At 42.5% G+C, this 20620-nt stretch overlaps 1 protein-coding gene across 3 annotated transcripts in view; it reads right to left on the bottom strand.

The window, feature by feature from the left end:
- Nucleotides 1-1922: 1922 nt before the first annotated feature.
- The window catches only part of farp2 (FERM, RhoGEF and pleckstrin domain protein 2), a 46461-nt gene continuing 27763 nt past the window's right edge, over nt 1923-20620 (bottom strand). The window contains exons 11-27 of one of the 3 annotated variants that reach the window (XM_080770308.1): nt 19637-19705; nt 19440-19497; nt 19013-19268; nt 12638-12828; nt 12313-12402; nt 11784-11917; nt 11172-11253; nt 10841-11078; nt 10133-10263; nt 9982-10050; nt 9561-9650; nt 8398-8480; nt 8125-8243; nt 7144-7307; nt 5591-5698; nt 4814-4965; nt 1923-4291 (exon numbers count right to left, since the gene is read on the bottom strand). In XM_080770308.1, the coding sequence (XP_080626434.1) occupies nt 4180-4291; nt 4814-4965; nt 5591-5698; nt 7144-7307; nt 8125-8243; nt 8398-8480; nt 9561-9650; nt 9982-10050; nt 10133-10263; nt 10841-11078; nt 11172-11253; nt 11784-11917; nt 12313-12402; nt 12638-12828; nt 19013-19268; nt 19440-19497; nt 19637-19705 (2146 nt within the window). In that variant the 3' untranslated portion in view covers nt 1923-4179. Of the gene's footprint in view, nt 4292-4813; nt 4966-5590; nt 5699-6335; nt 6476-7143; nt 7308-8124; nt 8244-8397; nt 8481-9560; nt 9651-9981; nt 10051-10132; nt 10264-10840; nt 11079-11171; nt 11254-11783; nt 11918-12312; nt 12403-12637; nt 12829-19012; nt 19269-19439; nt 19498-19636; nt 19706-20620 lie in introns of all 3 variants that reach the window. The other 2 variants (XM_080770310.1, XM_080770309.1) reach the window with 2 other exon arrangements.

Genomic DNA, 20620 nt, shown 5'->3' with positions numbered 1-20620 from the left:
CTACGGAGTCTGGCAACGTCTCCTTCTATGGACACTCATGCTGTGGTCTAAAGGCGGAGATAAACCTGTCCCCGCCTCGACCAGGCTTAACTCTATGATGTGGTCCACATCGCAGATTGTTTTTCTAAACCAGTGATTCTCAAACGTTTTAATGTCAAATACCGGTTCCAATTCCATTTCATTTGTACACTCAAGTTATAGTCCTATTTTGGAACACCCAAAAGGTGCAGGGGGTCCCCGGACCCCAGCAACCGACAGGTAGGCTATGGTACTGCAGGGGGTCCCCAGACCCCAGCAACCGACAGGTAGGTAGGTAGGTACTGCAGGGGGTCCCCGGACCCCAGCAACCGACAGGTATAGGTGGTCCCCAGACCCCAGCAGGTAGGTCTACCTGTCGGTTTCTGGGGTCTGCAGAGGGAATTGCCTCTTCTGCTACATTAAACATTACTAAACATTAAACATTGCTTATACCTGTTATTGAGACTCCTATGGTATCTCTGTTAGTTAATGCAGTTTGCGTGATTAAACGAATAGCCTATTTCATTAGACAAAAATGTAGAACAGTAGTACAAGTACGGTAGTACCGTCAAAACAAAATAATTCACATGCAAGTAAAGGCATGGTGTTGCAGAGCAGAAAAACGCACTGGTAGTAATAAGTACTATCCAAACTTCTGGTTCGAAGTGTTGTAGCTGGTCCATACCAGGACACCATGTCAACAGATGACCGATGTCAGACATACTGTATAGCTATGTAAAATTATCTAGGCATAACCATTACCTGCCTCATAACATGGTACTTTTTGTTCCACTATATTTCTTTATTTCAAATTTTACTACATTTTGTGGTGTGCTGTCAAAGTCAGAAGGCCTATATTTAATTTATTATCAGCATAATAGGCCATTTGTCAAGAACTAGGCCTTCCGACTCTCTTGACTTGGTGTGGTGATATGACATTTTAAGTATGCAAATAAAAGAGCACAACTGGCAGAGCATGAGATCATGCATTTACAACAATGTTTGGTGTTTAGCACAATGAAACTAAACTTTGCATTTACATGTACCAGAAAGACAACAGCTCTTGAACACGCACCTTCTCAGTAACCCTGTTAAACGTTTTTCTTTTGTACCGTATACAGTAGCAGATGTTGGCATTTGCAAATCTGCCCCACACCCAGTCTAGTTAACAATAGAAATGCTGCTGTTGGGACATGCCTGAGGAATTCCCTGCTATGGGACTCCCGTTTATTTCTGCTCATGTGCAGAATAATTATGGCATAGTATTATGCCAACATCACCTGCAGGTGCACCACCTTGGCATTAAGACCAAAGATACATTTCATCTGTAAATTTTGATCAAAGTCTTTCCACTTCTGTCCGAGTTCAAGACAGGATAAACATTTGATTTAAACAAATGTCATGTGCCAAGGCTAGTCATACATTACATGCAGTAGACTAAACACTACTGTGACAAAATATGACTTAAAACAGGAATCACAATTAGTAATAGGGTGGTTTTGGAGAAGTCCCCTTTTAACCATTTTTTGTCCTGTGATTCTTCCTGATAAGCAGGGTACAAATCAACTGTCAGTGTGCAATCACTCCATCTGCCAACCAGCCTAATCCGGATAACAAATCTTATAGGCCTATACCTGCTGTACAAGAGCAGAGATGGAGTGTACCACAGTATCAAGTTCTACGCATTCACACTCCAACCAACACACTTTCATTTCATTCTGCGGGGAAGAAATTAAATGTTTTCAAGGGGGAGTGGTTTACCAGACCAACACATCAGTGCCTCCATAGGTTCAGCATACAATACAGTACATGAGTACACTAACCCGGGACTTTAGCTTTATGTCATGCCTGGAAAGCACAAATCAATACATTTATGAGTCAGAGTGAAGACAAAACTGCGACTGAAAGGTTATTTTTTATTTGTTAAGCTTTCAAATGCAATAACTTGACTACAAGGGGGGGGGGGGACCAATGACATTGTACACAATAAATAGGAGTAACATGATTTGGACTGGGTAAGAGAGCCACACATCTCCATCACAGAGAGAACTTAATAGGTTTATAATCAGGTATTTAGAGAAGCCCTTCTGTTAAAAGTTCCAAAGGCAGGTAGAAGTTCAGACAGGAACACTGCTGAGACACACACACACACACACACACACACACGCGCACGCACGCACGCACGCACGCACATAAAGATTCCAGTCTTCATAATTTTTCTTTTACAAAATGCCTCCATGTAGTGCACTAATGAACTGAGAAAGACATGTTTGGAGACCGTCATCTCAGACCTACGGTAGTCAGGTCATCACCTAGCTGCCCACTGGTTTCTTGCACCGATAATAGCAGATCGACAAGCTCACAACCTGTCGTAGATCTGCCATTTTCAGTGCCAACACAAATTGCGCAACCAACTTGTATAAATCAGGCTTTAAATCTCCTATCACCTATACTCTCAAGGCCTATAGTTCAACTTACACAGCAAGACATTATCACATCATAAATCCTTGGAACACGCCTTTTCAAATATGCTCTTGTGATGTTAAAGTCAATCGTAGATATTAGACTGATAAACACTGTGTAGTGTTTTGCTAATGTCACAATCCCTGTGTTAATCAGAACAGGATAATATTTTTTAATAGTACAGTATGCCACGTTAAAGGAATGAGTGTAGCAGAACATGTATCATTCAGGACTGATTAAATCTGGAAGCATGACATGAGAACCATGTTCTGAGTGATATAATATTAAGAGTTACTGACCTTTAAGGTTCCTCACAAATTAATCATGAGAAACTTTGTCCATGGTTGGTAGTGTTATTTAGCAGTCCTGCTTTGTTACTAATTTTACAAACATACTATCCGTTTCTTAACATGACAATTAACCAGAAATACTCTCAAATTATGCTTAATACTCTGAATTTATGGGCATCAATGAGTCCATAAATTCACCAGTATAAAAAAGCAGAAAATAATAGATTACGTGCCCACCGCTCCCCCCCCCCCCCCCCAATTCCTTTCAACATATCCCAAACCTTCTACTGTCATCCACTGTACCACCTTTTTTTATTTGACACACCTCAAACTCCTTTAAAAAGGGTTGGAGGTTACGTTAGCTGGACCATTGCCCAACACTAGTAGAGCAATTACCCAGCTATTGAACACATTCCTGTCATTGTATTAAGAACCTTCATTTTCAACATGCTGTGTAACCAGTCATGGTATGTTACCGCCTTTCAAAAATACCCCATATCACTGTCGTGATGAGGAGAGCAGTCCTTCAATAATACTGTCAGCTTATTCAGAGCAAGCGCATGCCCCATTTTAAACCCTGTGCACTTAAGTTGGTCCCATATTACAATAGCACCATCCTCCCATTTTATCATTCTGTGTGTACCGTGTATGTAATACCCAGCCTGACTGTACAGAAAATTCTCCAGTGTTAATTTAACCACATGAACCCAAGAATAGCATCATATTTCTGGGGCAAACAATCAACGGCAATCACAATGTGTCGCGACATGTTGTGAGCTTGTATATAGACGAATTCAGAAACGGGTCTCATGGTCGCAGCAAACGTATTTCCTGCAGGCGGAGACGACATATCTGCGGTGTAAACTCGCAGGTCTTCTACTACATTGAATGGTAGAGTGACTGATGTTAGTAAAAAGCAGGTAAAAGAGTAACGTTTGAGCAGACCAACACTAACTTTGTAAAGTTAGTGTTGCATTTGTCTATAGGTCGGAGAAGAGATTGGGTGTAGAGGTAAAAAAGGAAGGGACCCCTTGTATATAGGGTAGTATATATATTGTAGGGTTTAAGTGGTTAAACAACACTCAAGACTTTACCGTTTATCTGTTACAACAAAAGAAACCTAGAAACTGACCGCAATGTCCATGCCTCCCAATTCTCTACATCTTCTATAATGGGACAAAAAATTATACTTTACAATATCATCAACTGATAAAAAATAAAATGTACATTATCCAAACAGAATCCACTGGAGGACAGAACACCTGAAATGTTAAGAAAACGGCCAGCATCGATCCAGACTCTGGTTTTCCAGACCCAAGATTCACTTCGAAAGGACCACTCCGAGCAGGACATTAGTGTTTTTGAGCGTCTTGGAGGCCCAGCCTCTGAGACTTCTAGACGTTTCAGTCTAGTTTCCGTTGATCTCCACAGGACCTTTGGGAATCTCCACAGGACCTTTGGGAATGAGCAGGCTCATCCGCCCCGTAGCGCTGGCTGCACTCTTGATCACCTCCATCCATCTGTAAAGAGACGGCCAGCGTTCATCAGCTTATATTAGAGAAGTATAATAAAATCTTGTGGATCTTGGGATCACACTGTGGCTCCAGTCTTCTTCTGTGATGAATAACTCCAAATTTAAGCAAGGTTTCAGCCTGGTCAGAGATCAAGTTAAATATTTCAAAAGATTAAAAAATATTTGAAAAATAAATAAATTTGGTATTTCCTGGCACTGTGCACAAGGCATTTGGTGCCGATCAGTCCAGCCATTTGCAAGATCAGTTACGCATGCACGCACAAATCTACATGCATGTTCTGAGCTTGTAGATCAGCCATTTTTGCACAACAGCATTGTGTGACGAAGATATAATAGCGGTGGTCAATCAAACTAATCAATTTTCCTGTGTCAATTCCTTGATATATATATTTTACGTGCTTCTCAATTATTAAATGAATGTAAAAAGTAATCAAGAGAAAAATCGCCAAGAAAATAATCGATAGTTGCAGCCCAACTGGAATATGGTAAATGAGTATTTTTGGTGTACCTTTCAAACGTATACTCGCTCTCCGCCCGGAAAAAGTAGACGTGGGACTTGAATTGGAGCTTGAAGACATATTCCTTGTGAATGCTGTCAGACTCTCCGGGGGTGCTCACCGTGTAGCCCAGCAGTGGGAGACTGGCCAATGGGAAATCATCCTGGACAAAAAGAAACATGAACTACACAGTTAGATATCATTCATTGTTAGAATATATTTCTTTGCATTTCTGAGTCGAAATGCTTAACCTGGTTTCCCTATTTCGCACATGTCATAGACATAGTTAAACGATCATTTTCAAACAAATAGCGAGCAAGGCGTTGCTATGTCTTTAGATGAGCAAAATGTTAAGAATCAGCTAAACGACAGCTAAGAATATTAATTGCGACTGTAGGTCGCAGTTTACTATGAAAACCAGCATGTCAGGCCTTGTGACACGCCTGACCTCATCACCCTTAGATCTCCATATATGGAGCTGACCGGTTCACCGGTTAATCTGCACAAGGCAAGGCTGAGCAGAAGCTAATACAGATGCTGAATGTCAAGATCAGTAAGAGTGGCCTGGGCTGTGGCTCAGTGGTCCAGGCACCTTGGCTGGTAATCCAGTCTGGCAGTGTGCCGTGGGTTCGACTCCCGATCCCAACGGCCTTTACTGCATGTCTTCCCCCCCCCCCCCATCTCTCTCCCATTTCCTGTCAGCCTACTGTCTGTCCCTCCATAAAATATATTAAAAAAAGGTGAAAGCCAAAAAATAAATAAAAATAAAAATAGATCAGTAAGAGTACCTGGTGAGTCTTGTAGAAGAACAAACAGAAGTTGGTGAAGACCACCCAGAGCTTTTGCCAGCCGTTGCTGTTCTTGAACTTCCGAAGGAGGTACCCTGAGAGCTGGTTCTGAAAGCAGGGATGTGCACACAACATAGTTACTCAACACAACTGACAGACATGTGTACACAACATAAAGTTACTCAATACAACTGACAACGTACTAATACAATTATTTGGATTGTTGATATAATTTCTTGTTGCACAAAGAATGTTGGTTGGAATGGCTATAACTTACTCAGTTTAATTCATTGAAGTGAGTGATTTTGAGCAACAAGAATGCTTAGATACAACAGTTGAATAGCCAATATACTGGAAGGTTTACATATCATTTGGGATACATTATACAGCTCTCATCAGTGTTTCTTTCTTTGTCCTTGATACTACTGTGTGTTATGGTTGCACTAAACGAAATATCATTGCATGTTTCATACAGTGACAATAAAGATCTTATCTTAGCTAACTTGGCTGTGCAAATCATTTATATTTTAAATTTTAAATAAATATATAAATTTTATTATATACATGTTCATCGTAATTTGTTTGTGTTGAATGTTAATAGGGTTGATTTATAGGGGGGCTTCATCATCCAGGCAAAAAAGAAAGAAAGAACAAAGCAAAAGAAAAACCCCCAGGCTTTCCATTGAAATTGAGTGGTCCAGTGATGGCACCTGCAATGTGTCATGGTGGTCCATGGTTCTAATACCTGGATCATCTGCAGATAATCAGTGAGTGAGAGGTTCTGGTTTCGGTACCAGCAAACATGTGTGATGGTGTTTGGTCTCTGGCCCTGACCCAGAAGATAGCGAGGGGGGAGTTCTGGTGAAACGGCGGGCGAGCAGAAGACTGAGATGAAAGTCACCAGACAAAGAGAGAGAGCCAGAGAAAGGTGGCACAGACAAGACAGGAGGGGAAAGAAATGCGAGTTAACATGTTAGAATTCAGTGACAGAACAGCGAAAAGGAAATAAAAGCTGGTCATTAGAAAATTTCACCGATGTCTGTTGAATGAGAATGGTCAGAGAATCACATAGATACTAGTTCATGCAAGCACGTCGTTCAAATAGGTTCACCATTGGAACAAAAGAACACAGACCAGGGAAAAACATTTGTTAGAGCCATGTGGGAAACGACTTCAGCGGGGAAGATAAAAAGCAGAAATTAGGAAAAATATGACAAAGACAATTACGGGACAGATGAGGTGAGAGGTTAGAGGTTAAGCAAACCAATGGAGGAAGGAAAACAAACTCCACCCAGGCTAGAGTAGCCTTTTCCCTTCCGTTAACACCTTGGTGCTAATGGAATACCAACACTGCCTCTGGGAAATGGGCACAATTCCATCACTACCAGTAGTGGTACGTGACTAGGTGTATTTCATGTGTTTGATTTATACTTAGTTGCGAGCACAATTTCGCTCACAGTGTGTTGCGATGCATTGTAAGCTTGCATTTTCAGGGCACAATACGCAACAAAGTATAAATCAGGCACAATAGTGGGCAGAATTAGGAGGAGTACCTCCACAGCCAGGCTGTGGTCAGACATGGACACGCTGGTGTTGCGATGCCAGCACACGTGCATGGTGGTGTTGGCACGGTGGTGGGCCTGCTTGTCCAGTGACGTACGGGAGGAGTTCATGTCGTCCTCAGACTCCTGCTCCAGAGAAACCTCGTCCGACGACCCTGGGTGGAAGCAAGGGAGGGAGGTTGGGAAGAGGGAGGGAGTTGTGTCTGGGAACGGGATGAGCCTGTATGTCTGAATGGTGGGGATCATCCACAAGGAAATGTACTCAGCAGAGCCTTTTACAGTATATTTGGGTCCTGCCAACCAAGACTATGGTTAGTAAGAGGCAGCTTAGCAAGCCGAATTGTTGGTCCTTTGTATCCTTTTTTCATTTTTGTACCAATTTAGCCATTATGCCAATTCCTAGTTTCCTGTGTTAGCTAGTCAATTTGTCACTGCAGATTAGAATATATCCGAGCACTCAAAAAAATAAGGAAAGGACCTAGATTTAAAAATACTTTAAAAGTGACTAGCAATACCATAGCCCTGGCCCCTGACGAATACCAGCCTTCTCAAGACATTTTGACCTTTTATTTTTTGAGTTCTCAGCAGATCTATTGCGCTTTCAGTTATTGTTCTCATTAGATCGTAGCACCTGGTTGCAGTTTGTTCTCCTGTTTGTCCTTGTCTTTTCTCCTACACATGGTAATATGGAGAGCAGAGAAAACCACAACAACAACATACACTTGACGTCAAGGTCCGGTCGCTTCTTTTCACCCGACAGTGAGAGTTTGACTGGAAGGATGTAACGCATGCAGAAGAACTCGCCAATCGTCCTAGTTCCACACCCCACTGAACTCTCAGAGTTGAATTAATACAGAAGACTTTACAGTGATGACATAGGATCATTCATTCACATTTACACAATAAACAAATTTCTACTCTATAAGGACACCTAACAAAACAAATAATAATAACAATAAAGTAAGCTCTTACTGTTGGAGCGATCTCCGAGCCCGTCGTCCAGGAAGATGTCTGCCTTCTCTTGTGATTTCTTGGCCATCTCAATGGCCATGTTTAAATCTTCGATCCACTTCCCCATCTCCATCTTAGAGCTGTAATCAGAGGAGGTGGAACGATCGCAACTTTGACTGACCAGTAGTAATTTAGTAAAGTATAAAAGCTGTCAAGACACACAAAGCTGTGTGTGTGTATGTGTACAGTATGTGTGTGTGTGTATGTGTGTGTGTGCGTGCTGTATATTCGTACCTGGCAGCCACTACGATGGTTCTCTGAGCAGAGTAGATGGTGAAGCAGTGTGGCACCGACCACTCGTTCTCACTCTCCTCCACCTGGAGAGCAAGAGAAGAGAAATTCACAGTGAGATGGATAGCACTGTTAGCGCTCACCAGCATGGCACAGAAAGCTACCCCCCATCCCACTTTAGACACTGCCCAGACCACCACTGGAGGTATCACCAAGGTCAAAGGATTGAACAAAAAAAACGGAAACATGAGGCAGAACAGTTCAGGGGAATACCTGCCAAAGATACTCTACTAGGGGTGTCTAAACTGACAAGGGTTCAATTCATTATTTCTCAGCCTCCCACCCACATCTTTGGGCCCAAACACACCTACCAGACTGCAATAAATAGAATTCAAATAGCCAAGGGGCAAAGGCCCCAGGCAAGGTGAGGCCGTCTGTCTTCCCTTAGTGGGAAATTGGCACAGGCCTTCATGTTGGCTCAGTATCGGGAAAAAGTAGACAATAGTCAGAGCCAAGCAGACACTAAAGTAAAGATCACTCTTGAGATGACTAAGAGGAATTTCCCCTTTATTCCCCTCTTTCAAGTTAACCTGTAGTTCTTATGAATGTCCGGAAAATATAGGAGTCAGGTGTCTCGAAATACAGGAGTCAGGGCTGACTTGTCTTGAGCAACCTCAAGACAGGTGTGTTTTTTATTTTTTATTTTGTCTACACAAGCATGGGAGAGGAAGTGGCTGGGGGGAATCGATACTTACCGGAGCATCCAGAACTATGAGCTGCAGCCGGGAGTAAAGCAGAGACATGTGACATTAGGGGACCCAAGGTCCTCCTTCATTGTCAGTGCAGTCACGTCCAAGTGCTCAACAACTACAATCAACCACAGACCATTTTCTTTTAAAGCCGCGGTACCTACCACAACATCTTGCAGACCATTCGGTTTGCTTGGTTTCACTATGACTAATAGCCCAAAAAATCTTTGTGTGCTAGGATACAAGCATTAATCATCAATATGTAAACACAACTAAGTATATAGGGTTATATTATATGTGGTTAAAATGCTCAGGTATACGGCTGTTTTTGTTGTTGTTCTGACTGCTTTGAAGATCGGTCTTGTATACAACACTGACCATGGCAAAGGTTAGAAGGTCACTAGTGCTTATACTCACAATCATGCCATGAAGGGGCAGCTGGCCATGGACTTTGAACTGATTGGTTGCTGTCACACCTTTGCTTGTATACAGGAGCATGTCAGAGAACTGTGAGAAAAAGTGTTTGGCAACAGCGATATAAAATTAATTATTTAAATACTGTGCACAGCACACATCTGGAGTGTGTCCATTTTAATATTTAACGGTTAAATTAACCCATTAAAGCCGGGTAATTTTAGCTATATAGCATAATTTTTTCAGAAAATGTGTGCTTCTCAAAAATAGCAGATATACAAGCTCACAGTGCATCACTTTGTGCCACGCTGCGAGCTTGCACATCTGCTACTTTCGAACATTTGTGAGACTTCTCTTCTGGGTGTCTCTGGCACAAAACATGTGTGTGTGTGTGTGTGTGTGTGTGTGTGTGATGTTCTCTCACCAGGAAAAACATCCGTTGCTGTAGTCCTTTCTTAGTGAGCTTGTACAAACAGCCCTCTCGTATGAACTCCTGCAAAACCAAAGAGCAATTTTAGTCTTGCCCAGCTGCTGAGCAACGCCCCCTATGTCCTGCACCAGGCCACTGCACTCACCCTGCCCGGTGAGGTCAGGTTCTCAATACCGATCAGGTCTCTCTGCAACTCTGTGAGCTTCTGGAAGTTTTCCAGGCGGATGAGACTGTTCTGGAGCTGAATGGCTATCTCAGCCACCTCCTTCAGAGCCTCTGTGTGGGAAAAACACAAGTCATAAGCTGACAAAAAACCACACACACACGCAGATTAGACACACCAACGGACTGACATGGGGAAAGAACAGTCGGACATGTGCTTCTCCTGTGCTTGCGGTTATGGTTGGGTTTGAGGTAAGTTGTCGGTCTAATGACAGTCGGACCAATAATATGTCTAAAGACACACACACACACACACACACACACACACACACACACACACACACACACACACACACACACAATGAGGTCAGGTATCACAATTGCTCGCAGCTCGACCCATTTCTCATGAACATCACAAGGCTTTCTTTAACCATAATGGAGAGTGTTTGTGGAATGCTATAGCACCTTTATGACAGCTTAGTGTCCCCTCTCAAGTAACTGTGCATTTCTCTCTCCAACGCGTTAAAGATGATAGGTATAACACATAATAAATTTATTAAAAATGTATAGACAGTTGTGGGCTTCTTAGAAAACGGTAAATGGTAATAGACCAGCTGAAATGAGCCGTCCTATTGATCAGTTTATGGAAGATAAACATGGTGTTTTAAGTTGAGCAGTGTCAGTGTCTCACCTTGGCAATCGTCATGGTCGGGGTGGTCGGGTGAGTAATGCTTGCACAGTCTCTCCAGGATGAGCTTGTAGTGCATCAGACGCTGGATGGGCTTGAGCAGGAAGGTGTTGAGCGGCAGGTAGCACACCTTCTGCAGCTCAAACTCCTTGTAGACCGTCTCCAGCTTCTTCAGCCTCTTAGAGGCTTTCTCCAGCTCCGTCAACACCTCATCGTGTTTCTGGAGGTAGCTGGTGAATTCCTGTTGACGTGGAATACAACTCAAGCCGATTAACACTTTTTTTTGTCCTGTGCATATCAGTGGTTCTCAAGTCGTTTCATGTCGAGGTCTCACCTTTAGGGCGCACATATTCCTCAGCATCACATCACCGATCCTTTGGTAGTCACCTTTGACGTGAGCATTTGAGCGTCCCTCCCTGGTTGAAACAGATTGATATTTGAACAGATGTAGTCAGTGTTCAATGTCATCATCATAAGCTTCAACGTAACTCGTCATACGTATGACGAGTTACGGTGAAGCTGAGTTTAAAATTTGTTTCTGTCCGACGGCAATGATATACACATATCATTGCCGTCGGACAGAAACAAATTTTAAACTTTTTAAGTGTTTCCCTGTAAAATACATAGTTGCCTATTTTGTCATGCTAGTGTCACGCAAAAGTAGCAAAAATAGCAGATATACATTATACAAGCTCACAACACACTGCATCATCGTGATGTGTTGTGAGATTGTAGATCTGCTATTTTAGAAACATTTTGAAAAGTGAAGGGGTTAATTGTGGGTTCTCTAAATATTGAATAAAGTATTAAACAAGGGCTTGTGACTAAATCATTTGGAACCATTGGAATACAGGTTCCTTTTTACATTTCCTGAAAAGTAAAGGTTTTGGACATACAGGTTTTCCACCCGACACTGACGATATACAAATTTCCGAGGAAGACTTACCAGAGAGCCAGTCGCTGGTCTATCTCTTTGAGGAAGCCTCGATGGAACTCGTAGATGGGGTCGATGTTGGAGAAGAGCAGTGTCATCAGGCCTTCTGGCATGGCGTTTTCTTTGATCACAGCACTGCGGAACCACTGGGAGCAGTAGGAACCAACAGTCATATTTACACAATACAATATATCACAATCTAAGATATTTAACCCACAACATTGATTTTATAAACCTGCTAGCATTTTTATGCACTGTGTGTTCCTCCCTCTAAATCTTACTCTACCTAATTCCACTTTTCTGTTGACTGCACAAACAACCATTTCACCCACTATTACCTGACAGTTAAGTTTGACTATAGAGCCCTGGGTCAATGAAGTATATAGGGATTAAGTGGTTATGTGTATTATTGCCTTTAAAGCATGACTGGCAGCAATAACAGCAAGATTCACCACAGATTGTAACCAAACTAAATCTGTTGCCAACAGAAGCGTAGCATAGCAAAGAGCTATAGTGAATTTATGAAGAAGAATGGGCTCACCACCGTGATGACCTCCAGGTCTTTCAGGTATGTCCGCTCTGTGGTCAGAATCTCTTTGGCAATGAAGTAGGCCTTGTCAGTGGGATATCTCTGCATGAGTAGAGAGAGAAAAATTTGACACTAAACAAGAATTTCATTCACTCCAGCTGTAAATCCTGCAGGCAGCCTATCGTAAATCATAAAGAGGCAGGCATGTATTGTATGGCCACCACCCAGTCTTGTTAACTTTGGCTCAGTGATTTTGGACTGGGTTCCAAACGTGGGAAAACTGCATAGCAAGTGAGGCAGGGGATGGAAAGGTGGCTATACAGTATGAGCAGCGTACCTTCCTCCTGCCCTCCTCGTCCTCCTCTAGCCTGGCATTGCTGCCCACCTCGCTCAGGAGGGGGCTTTGCAGGGGAGAAGGGGCTTGGCCCGGGAGGCTGAGGGTGGACATCTGGAACGAGGGTGTAGGCGAGAGGCAGAGAGGGCTCGTGGGATTGTCCGGCGAGAGCTCAGGGCTGTCCGTGACAGAGCCTGTGGAACAGAGACGGCACAATTATATGGATGGATTATGGATTTTTACTGTTATGAGGTGAACAAAGCATTGCACGTGTGTTGTACAAAAAAAAAACAAAAAAACTTGTGTGTAAAGATGGATTTGCAAGGGTTGACAACATGGAACAGGAGAAACCCCAAAAGCACACGGAGAAACTTGCACTCTTTTGTTGGCTCTTTATGGGAGGAGCATACGCTAACAATGCCCTCAACGAGAACAAATGCAATGTGTTGGACAAAAGTAAAGTCACGACACATGAATCCAGAGGGGGAAAAAAAATAGTCCAATGCCAACCACAGTGATGCAACATATCAGGTTTCTGAGCACAAAACGAAAAGACTGAGGTCTATCTTTGTTCTAAGTCAGCAGCCTTCTTTTACAAAACATTGTCTCCCATAATTCAAACAGTTTATTATCGACAGGAAAGCTTTGATCCCACAGACAACATGCCTGGCATGCAAAATCCTGGGTGTTATTTCCAGAGACGAGTGTAATGCTTCATCATCAATGCATTTTTTGGATGCCATCACACAAACACACACGTTGCTATGAAAGGGAAGATGGGCAAGGCAGATCAAGGCGAGTACAGCCTGAGTTATACTTTGTTGCACACAGCAGCAGATCTACAAGCTCACAATGCGTTACGGCACATTGTGAGCCTTTAGATCAACTACTTTCAGTGTGTGACTAAGTATTAATCTCCTTTAAATTATGCCCTCCATTGTTTTTCAGAGCAATTGCCCTTTAAGAATGATGCCAGATGATCTATCATCAACCACTATTCGAGGCTGATTAGATTACTTTGTTTAGCCTCCAGACCAAATGGGACAGAAGTACTGCAGGAGGAAAATGCTGGCCTAGTCTTTGAGTCACGGGTCACAACAGCTGTTCTTCCATTTTTCTCAAGGAGGAGAAGAAAAAGACAAGGGGGGGGGGGGGTCAGGGGAGGAGGGGGGAAAAGTCACTCCTCGACCCGGAAACAATTGCCTGGGTAGAGACTTAATCGGAATGCGGTTCGTCTGGGCAGAGAGCGTTCGTTTACAGTTTTTTCTGAAGGAGTGCCCCATGGGGGGACACACAGGACAGATAGGGGAGGTTTTGCTGTAGTGACTTGGCACAGAGCCTGTCCAAACAGGGAGCATGCACTCAGCTGGAATTAGGTTGTGGAATCTAGTGTTTGAGGAGGCCTTGCCCAACCCCCAACATCAGAATACTCCAGGGCAGGCCTCTTCCCCAGTATGAGAGGAAAACCACGGATTGATTTACACAGACCCCGTAGGCTTATTTTCCTGATTTTGTTAGAACACTTTATCGCAGTGTTTTGGATTTTTAAAGTGCAGAAGGATATGTGATACCCCTATGCCTATTGGCCATCAGTTTAAAGTACGGTGCCAAAGCACAAAGTTAGAATAACAAGAGGCCAAAATAAGAAATTCCACACTTTTGGATGCAGATAGAAGCACATTGCTCCGACATGAACCCCAAGGAGGGAAATGAAACTTCCATAACAGTTTAAACACAATATTAGCTTTCCAAAGCAATTCATAAGGAGATAATGGATTACATGTTCCACTGAGATGATTTCAGTAAATGGTTATTGCAGAACATTAGAATGAAAGTTAAATCAGCACATCAGTATCATGGTAGGAACAGGGTTTGGGAAAGTTATTTAGGTAGATTAGAATACAGAACCTCTGGGGATTCTTTGTGTTTTCCCCTGGCAATGATGCTTCCAACACTGCTTGAGAATTTGGGTGGAATTACTTGGATCGTACTTGTTTTTTCTGTACGTACAAATGCCACATCTAACACAATTCTAACCCTGGCCCATAACAAAAGAACAGACTGGAAGAATTTACAAATGCAACATTACAGAATTTTCCCATGCTGAAAAATAGCTTTTCAACATAATTTGCACATCATTTGCTACTTGGATTTCAATCTGAGGTCTCCAAAAAAGATTAAGTCTGACATCTGATGTACCCAAAATCGATTACTTTATTCTTGAGAGTAAAACATACAAACAATTAAGTACAATTCTGATGATAATTAGTAATCAAATACATGTTCATTAAGAGTTAAGTGTTGATTACTTGATGCCTAAGTGCAGTTATCTTAGCTGGATATAGTTGTCAGCACCCCTAATAAAACGTTACAATCAGACTTGCAGGAAAGAATCCAGACTGACTGAAAGAATAAAAGCCATCGGTTGAAACTGTTAAGCAGATCAGTCTGTTGTATATTTTAACCAAGTGCTGAAGGCAGGGTCTGGTACAAAATAACCATCCACGCCATCCAAGGTGACACAGGGAACAATTGTCCTCACTTGTGACTGTAGAGAGGGTTCAAAAGCACACTTTTTACAAATGTGGATATTCTTTGTACTTTTCACGAGGGAATGTGGTGATCTGCTTTCCTTCAAAATGACAATGAGAACAGGCTAAGAGCTAAGCTGTCGCTTAAAGAGTCACCAGTAACATAACCTGACCACTCTCTTGATCACTGAAAAAAGATAAAAACCTTACCAAGTACCAACACATTCAGAGGAAAGATAATACGTCTATAATCGGAGGCACTTGGGATGTGCATCAATAAAATTAATGAGGAAGTACTTTAAGGCACTGCAAAGATCAAGTAAAGCTGCTGTCTATAACAGAATGCTATTCATTGTTCATTAACTTTGAAATGTACAAATCTTGACAATTTCCAAATTAAATGAACACTCAGGAATTTACCGTGTATAACCTTCAGTCTGCACAATTGCTGGCTCTCTTGTAGGTAAAGAAAGACGTGCTGGGAGAAAGAGTCAAATCTTTCATCAGGCAGATAAACATGGTTTCAAACTATAGGAAATAAAAATGAGGAATCCAGATCTTATGGGAGGAGGAAATGACATCAGTGTCATAAAGAAATGCCACTGATCATGTTCATTTTTTAAATATTGTAGATTTTTAAACGCCAAAGTGCTTCAAACACAGATTCTCTGCTCCCCCGAAACAAGAATCAACACCACCAGAGGCACATCTGGAGCCCGGATGACAAAAAATGCATCCACGCATGGTTAACATGTTACTAGCCGACTGCTGCAAAGTCAGCAAGCTACTTATATTTATAAACACTATAAAAACGGACAATCTCAAATATTCCAGCAAAGTGACAAATTCGGATCTAATGTGCAAAGGGATGCCACAGCAGTGTTATCCGTTTTAACGCTAATAAAACAGGTCCAGAATACCATCTACTTGGCATTCTGACAACAGCCAATGCCATTATGCCAAGATCCAGAGCATGTCTACAATAAGGAAACCACATGCCAGGATCAACCTATGAGCAATATCAGTCTGGATACGTTTGTTGCCGTTGTAAAAGCTGGCTGTTCGTGCGGGGAACAGCACTGCTATGTTTCTATCAAACTTAACTACTCTACATTTTCATAATTAGTTTACAAGGGAGGAAACTTGATAAACATTATTCATGATACATTCATTTCATTGGAAGTGGTGTCAAGTTCAACAGTATACTTATTGGCTCAGCAGTACACTGTTTACAATTCAATTAAGTGAACTCAATGATAAGAAAAATGTGAATTTGTGTCCATTTGGTGCAAAAATGATTTCACCCTGCCCTAAATGTACAAAGCATGCAAATCTCTGGATGCTACAGCAGTTACCATAGCTACCAGCAGATGTCACCACGGCACACACTTGAAAGGGCAGTGGTTACACTGGTATGTCCTATTTGTAAATTCTGTATACAACTACAAGTCCCTTAGAGAACACTAAATCAGGACCAAGTACCAAGTACAAAAAAAAAGTTTACCCTGAGAACACAGTGGTGTTAAGAGTAATCAACTGATTACATAAGAATCTTACAAATCTTCACAGAACAATGACTACTAGTCTACTACGCATCTATAATACATTTCTAAACTGCATGAGGACGACATTAAAGTGAAATTAATTATTGCCGTTATATATATATTTTATTATAATTAAGTGCACCGTTTAAATGCCGATGTCACATTATTCCACTAAACCTACATCTTTGCTTTGTGCCAAATTGTGAGAAATAATTTTACAAAAGCAGGAATAACCTTTAATTTGTTATCTAATGAAAATTACTTTTGTCCTGTGTACAATGTTTAATTGTATGTTAGAAGTAGGTGTTGCATCCTGCATTTTATATTATTTGATTGACGTTATACCAAGATGGAATAAATGTGTGTGAAATTGTAAGTTAATAAATATTAACTTGAAAATATCTTCAAAATATCAGATGAGCAACATCTCCTTCAGATAATTGCATACTAAAAGGCACAAGGAGAAGAATTGGCAAAGCAAATTTTAAGAAATGTAAAGCTGCTGAAACACCAGTCAAATATTTTTGGACAGCTGTATCCCACACATAGGTCAATCACAGACTTGTGTGCTATATGTAGGCTACTGTAGACTACTGTGCTCAAGGCACTCAAAACACACTGTGCCATTCAAGAATCCCACAGAAAGAAATGGGCCAGAATCATATCAAGGTTAGAGTGATGTAAACACACCACTACCTGCCCAATGCAGGTACAATAGATTCCAGGTCGAACCCATCATTATATTCTTTATCCTAGCTACAGAACAAGGACTTATTTTCTTCAAATTTTCATTCTTCAAAGGACTGACTACTCGACATTAGAAATGACAGCATGGAATTATTACTGTACCATTATTGACAATAACACACAGGCACCAATGAGGCTACAGCGTGACATGACCTCTAGCTTATAACTTAGTTCCTTACTTGTATAATAACTTGCAATACCTTAATTGCATTATACCATGTAATGATGTAAATTATATACACTATGTTGGACATTGTCTGCAGACTCTGCACAGTGTGGCAGAGTCTGCCACGTCAACATTACACTGCTCAATGCTCATACATGTATGATACGAGCATGTGACAAATATGATCTTGATGTTATTATCATAAGTATGTTATTGCTGATGAGGATTTTTATATTTCATTTGCTAAAAGTGCTCTGCATTTTCAGCTGCAGATGTTTAAACTACACAAACCTCAGGTTTCATCCATTAATCCAGCACTTCCAAGAATCTGTACATAGCTTCCACTGATATTTAAACAATCCTGATATTTAAACAATCCTGAGGGGGTGGGGTTTTAAGTGCTGCATTTGACGGCCATTTTCCTACATCCAACATACTCTACTTAGTGTGGTGGATCAACTCTACATTTTAATATGAGGGGATCCAGAGGGGTCTGCGAGAGCAAGCGCCTGAAGGTTGTGGCATTGAAGGAGGAAGCCCTCTATTCCACTGGCCCCCGTTAGGGGGTTACTATAAAAGAGGTTTTGCTCAGGGGGGAGGCCACTGTCCGAGCCCCAGTCGGAATCAGAGTCCGAGCTGCCATTAGCAGAGCCCTCAGTGGCTGTGGGAGGGTAGCTGAGCTGCTCCAGTTGCTCCACTAGGTCACTAAACTGCACGGCAGAGCTAGTCTCAGAGCGCTCAGAGTACGCTGGGAAGTTGACCATGGAGCTGGCCTCGGACGGGTTGTCAGAACCCGGCAAACGAAGCGAGGAGGAGTCGGGCCCCCCGTAGCCCACAGACAGAGACTCCCCTGCAGAGCTCAGCCCCAGGTTGTCCAGAGAGCTGCATTCTGAGCGGTTATTCACCAGCGAGCTGGTCTCGGACCGACTGGCGGCGCCGTCCGAAAAGAGGTTGGCGTGGCCGTTCAGGTCTTCGAGGCCCAGGCTATAGATCCTATTTTTGTCGAGGTCAGCTTCCTCTGTGTAACCGAACTGATCAGCTTTGCCATCTAGCCCGAATGTGTAGGCCTCTGCCCCACCGCCAAAGAAGGAAATCTCGGCGGGGTCGTCGTCTATAAACTCCTCAGTGACCTGCAGCGGTGAGCTGGCCATGGAGAACATGGGATTCTGCTTGGCGCGCAACAGCTCCGCCTCAAACGCCTCGGGCGTCAGAGCCCCACCCATCCTCCCCCCCCTCCCTACCCCAATGACCCTGCACCCTGTTCCCCTTCTCCCGCCTCGCTCACTATCCTCATTGCCATTTTGAGAGGGCTGTGGGATGGAAGTGCTACTCTCTACACACACAAACAAGCGGCGGCTGCAGTCTCCTGCTGCCTGATTGCTAGGGGCACCTTGAAAAGAGAAGGGGGACGGAGAAGCCGCCTTGACGGGTTCTTCCCTCGGTGGGCTCGGGGGTCTGGTGTCTTGCGGAGGGGACAGAAGCTGCTGCTGCGGAGACGCTGGTGATTGGCTCAGTAAGGACAGGGGCTGTAGCTGAGGTTGCAACTCCAGCCGTGGCAGAGAGCTAGTGATGTGTTGAGAGTAGAAGGACATGGTGGTGGAGGCAGGGGACCCTGGGGACCGGAGACTGTCATTAAATGACAAGCTCTGAAACAACACAAAAAAAGAAGACAAATGGGGTGGGGGAGGGGTTGGGGGGCAGAGAGAAAAGGAAGAGGGAAAAGAATTTGGAGAGGTGAAAGTTCTATTAGTTTTTACATGACAAAAGTAATTGACCATTTCACCATTTGACCTATCAGAATAACTCCACCGACTGACCTGTTTTGGCACGTCTGTGGCCAGGGAACGAGCAGACATTCGAATTTTACTGTTCCTCCTAAATGGAAAAAGTAACAAGTGAGTAATTTAAAATTATATTAATTAATTAATTAATAATATTCCCCAATGCTTGTTAAGAATTGTAGATTTAAGCAAAAGCTTGCCGTCCTTTTTCGTGTAGACATGGAAACACTCACCTCTGGTACGGGGTCCTCTTTGCTCCACTGTCTCTGACATATTCCACCAGCTGCTTCTGGGTCCTACCACTGGTGGACAACAGCACAGTTTTGAGTCAAAATACTATATTAGAAACCACAACATCAGCAGCACGCCGACTACCGGCAAGCATGCCTAGGGCCCAAAACACACTGAAATGCGGAAGGTGAAGTGTATCACAGTACCACGCGGCACCCGCAAGACTCTCCATTTTGATCTACTTAAAAAAAAAAAAAAATTGGTTTGTTTTTAAAAACAATAGCAAATTGCAACGTACACCTGTTATTTTCACTATATTTGGCATAGGGTATCACTATATTTGACATAGTGGTTAATTCTCAATGAATTTTCCCTTCCTAGAAATGTAGTGGAGGCAAAAGTACAATCTTTGAAATGTAGTGAAGTTAAAGTCTAAAAAAGTGTTTAAAAAGAATGCAATACTTAAAATTATTTACGTTGTACAGTACAGGCATGTAGGCTACACGGCAGCATAAATGGATATGTTATTGATAGTGAGATTTATGAGCTCACGGTATGTAGCCTATTTAATATTTTATGCACATGTAACACACAAATCCCATCGCACGAGTTGCGAGAGACTCATGATATAATAAAACAGTTCACTTCACGTCCACATTAAGATAAATGGTCAGTCACATAATCCAATTGCACAGTAACAGCCCTGTTTGGTTTCGATTTAAGCATCAGCTGCAGTAGATTGAATGGGCGATGCGTTTCCTACCAGTTTACTGGACATATTGTATTCCATTGGCTGCAGACTTGGTTTAGTCCACTCCAATAAACCAGCACCCCCAATAAAAAAAAGGAAAGGTAGTCCGACTAGTCAGACTATAAAACATGATCCACAAGTACCAGGTCTGCCCTGTCCGTCGGTAGAACCTTACAGGTCCATTTGGTAGTTTTTGTAGTTTTTTGGCACAGTGACGTGACTTTATACCAAAGCA

The sequence above is a fragment of the Protomyctophum bolini genome (assembly GCF_963924005.1).
Source record: "Protomyctophum bolini genome assembly, chromosome: 8".
NCBI lineage: Eukaryota > Metazoa > Chordata > Actinopteri > Myctophiformes > Myctophidae > Protomyctophum > Protomyctophum bolini.
This window is presented reverse-complemented; position numbering and strand designations above follow the sequence as displayed.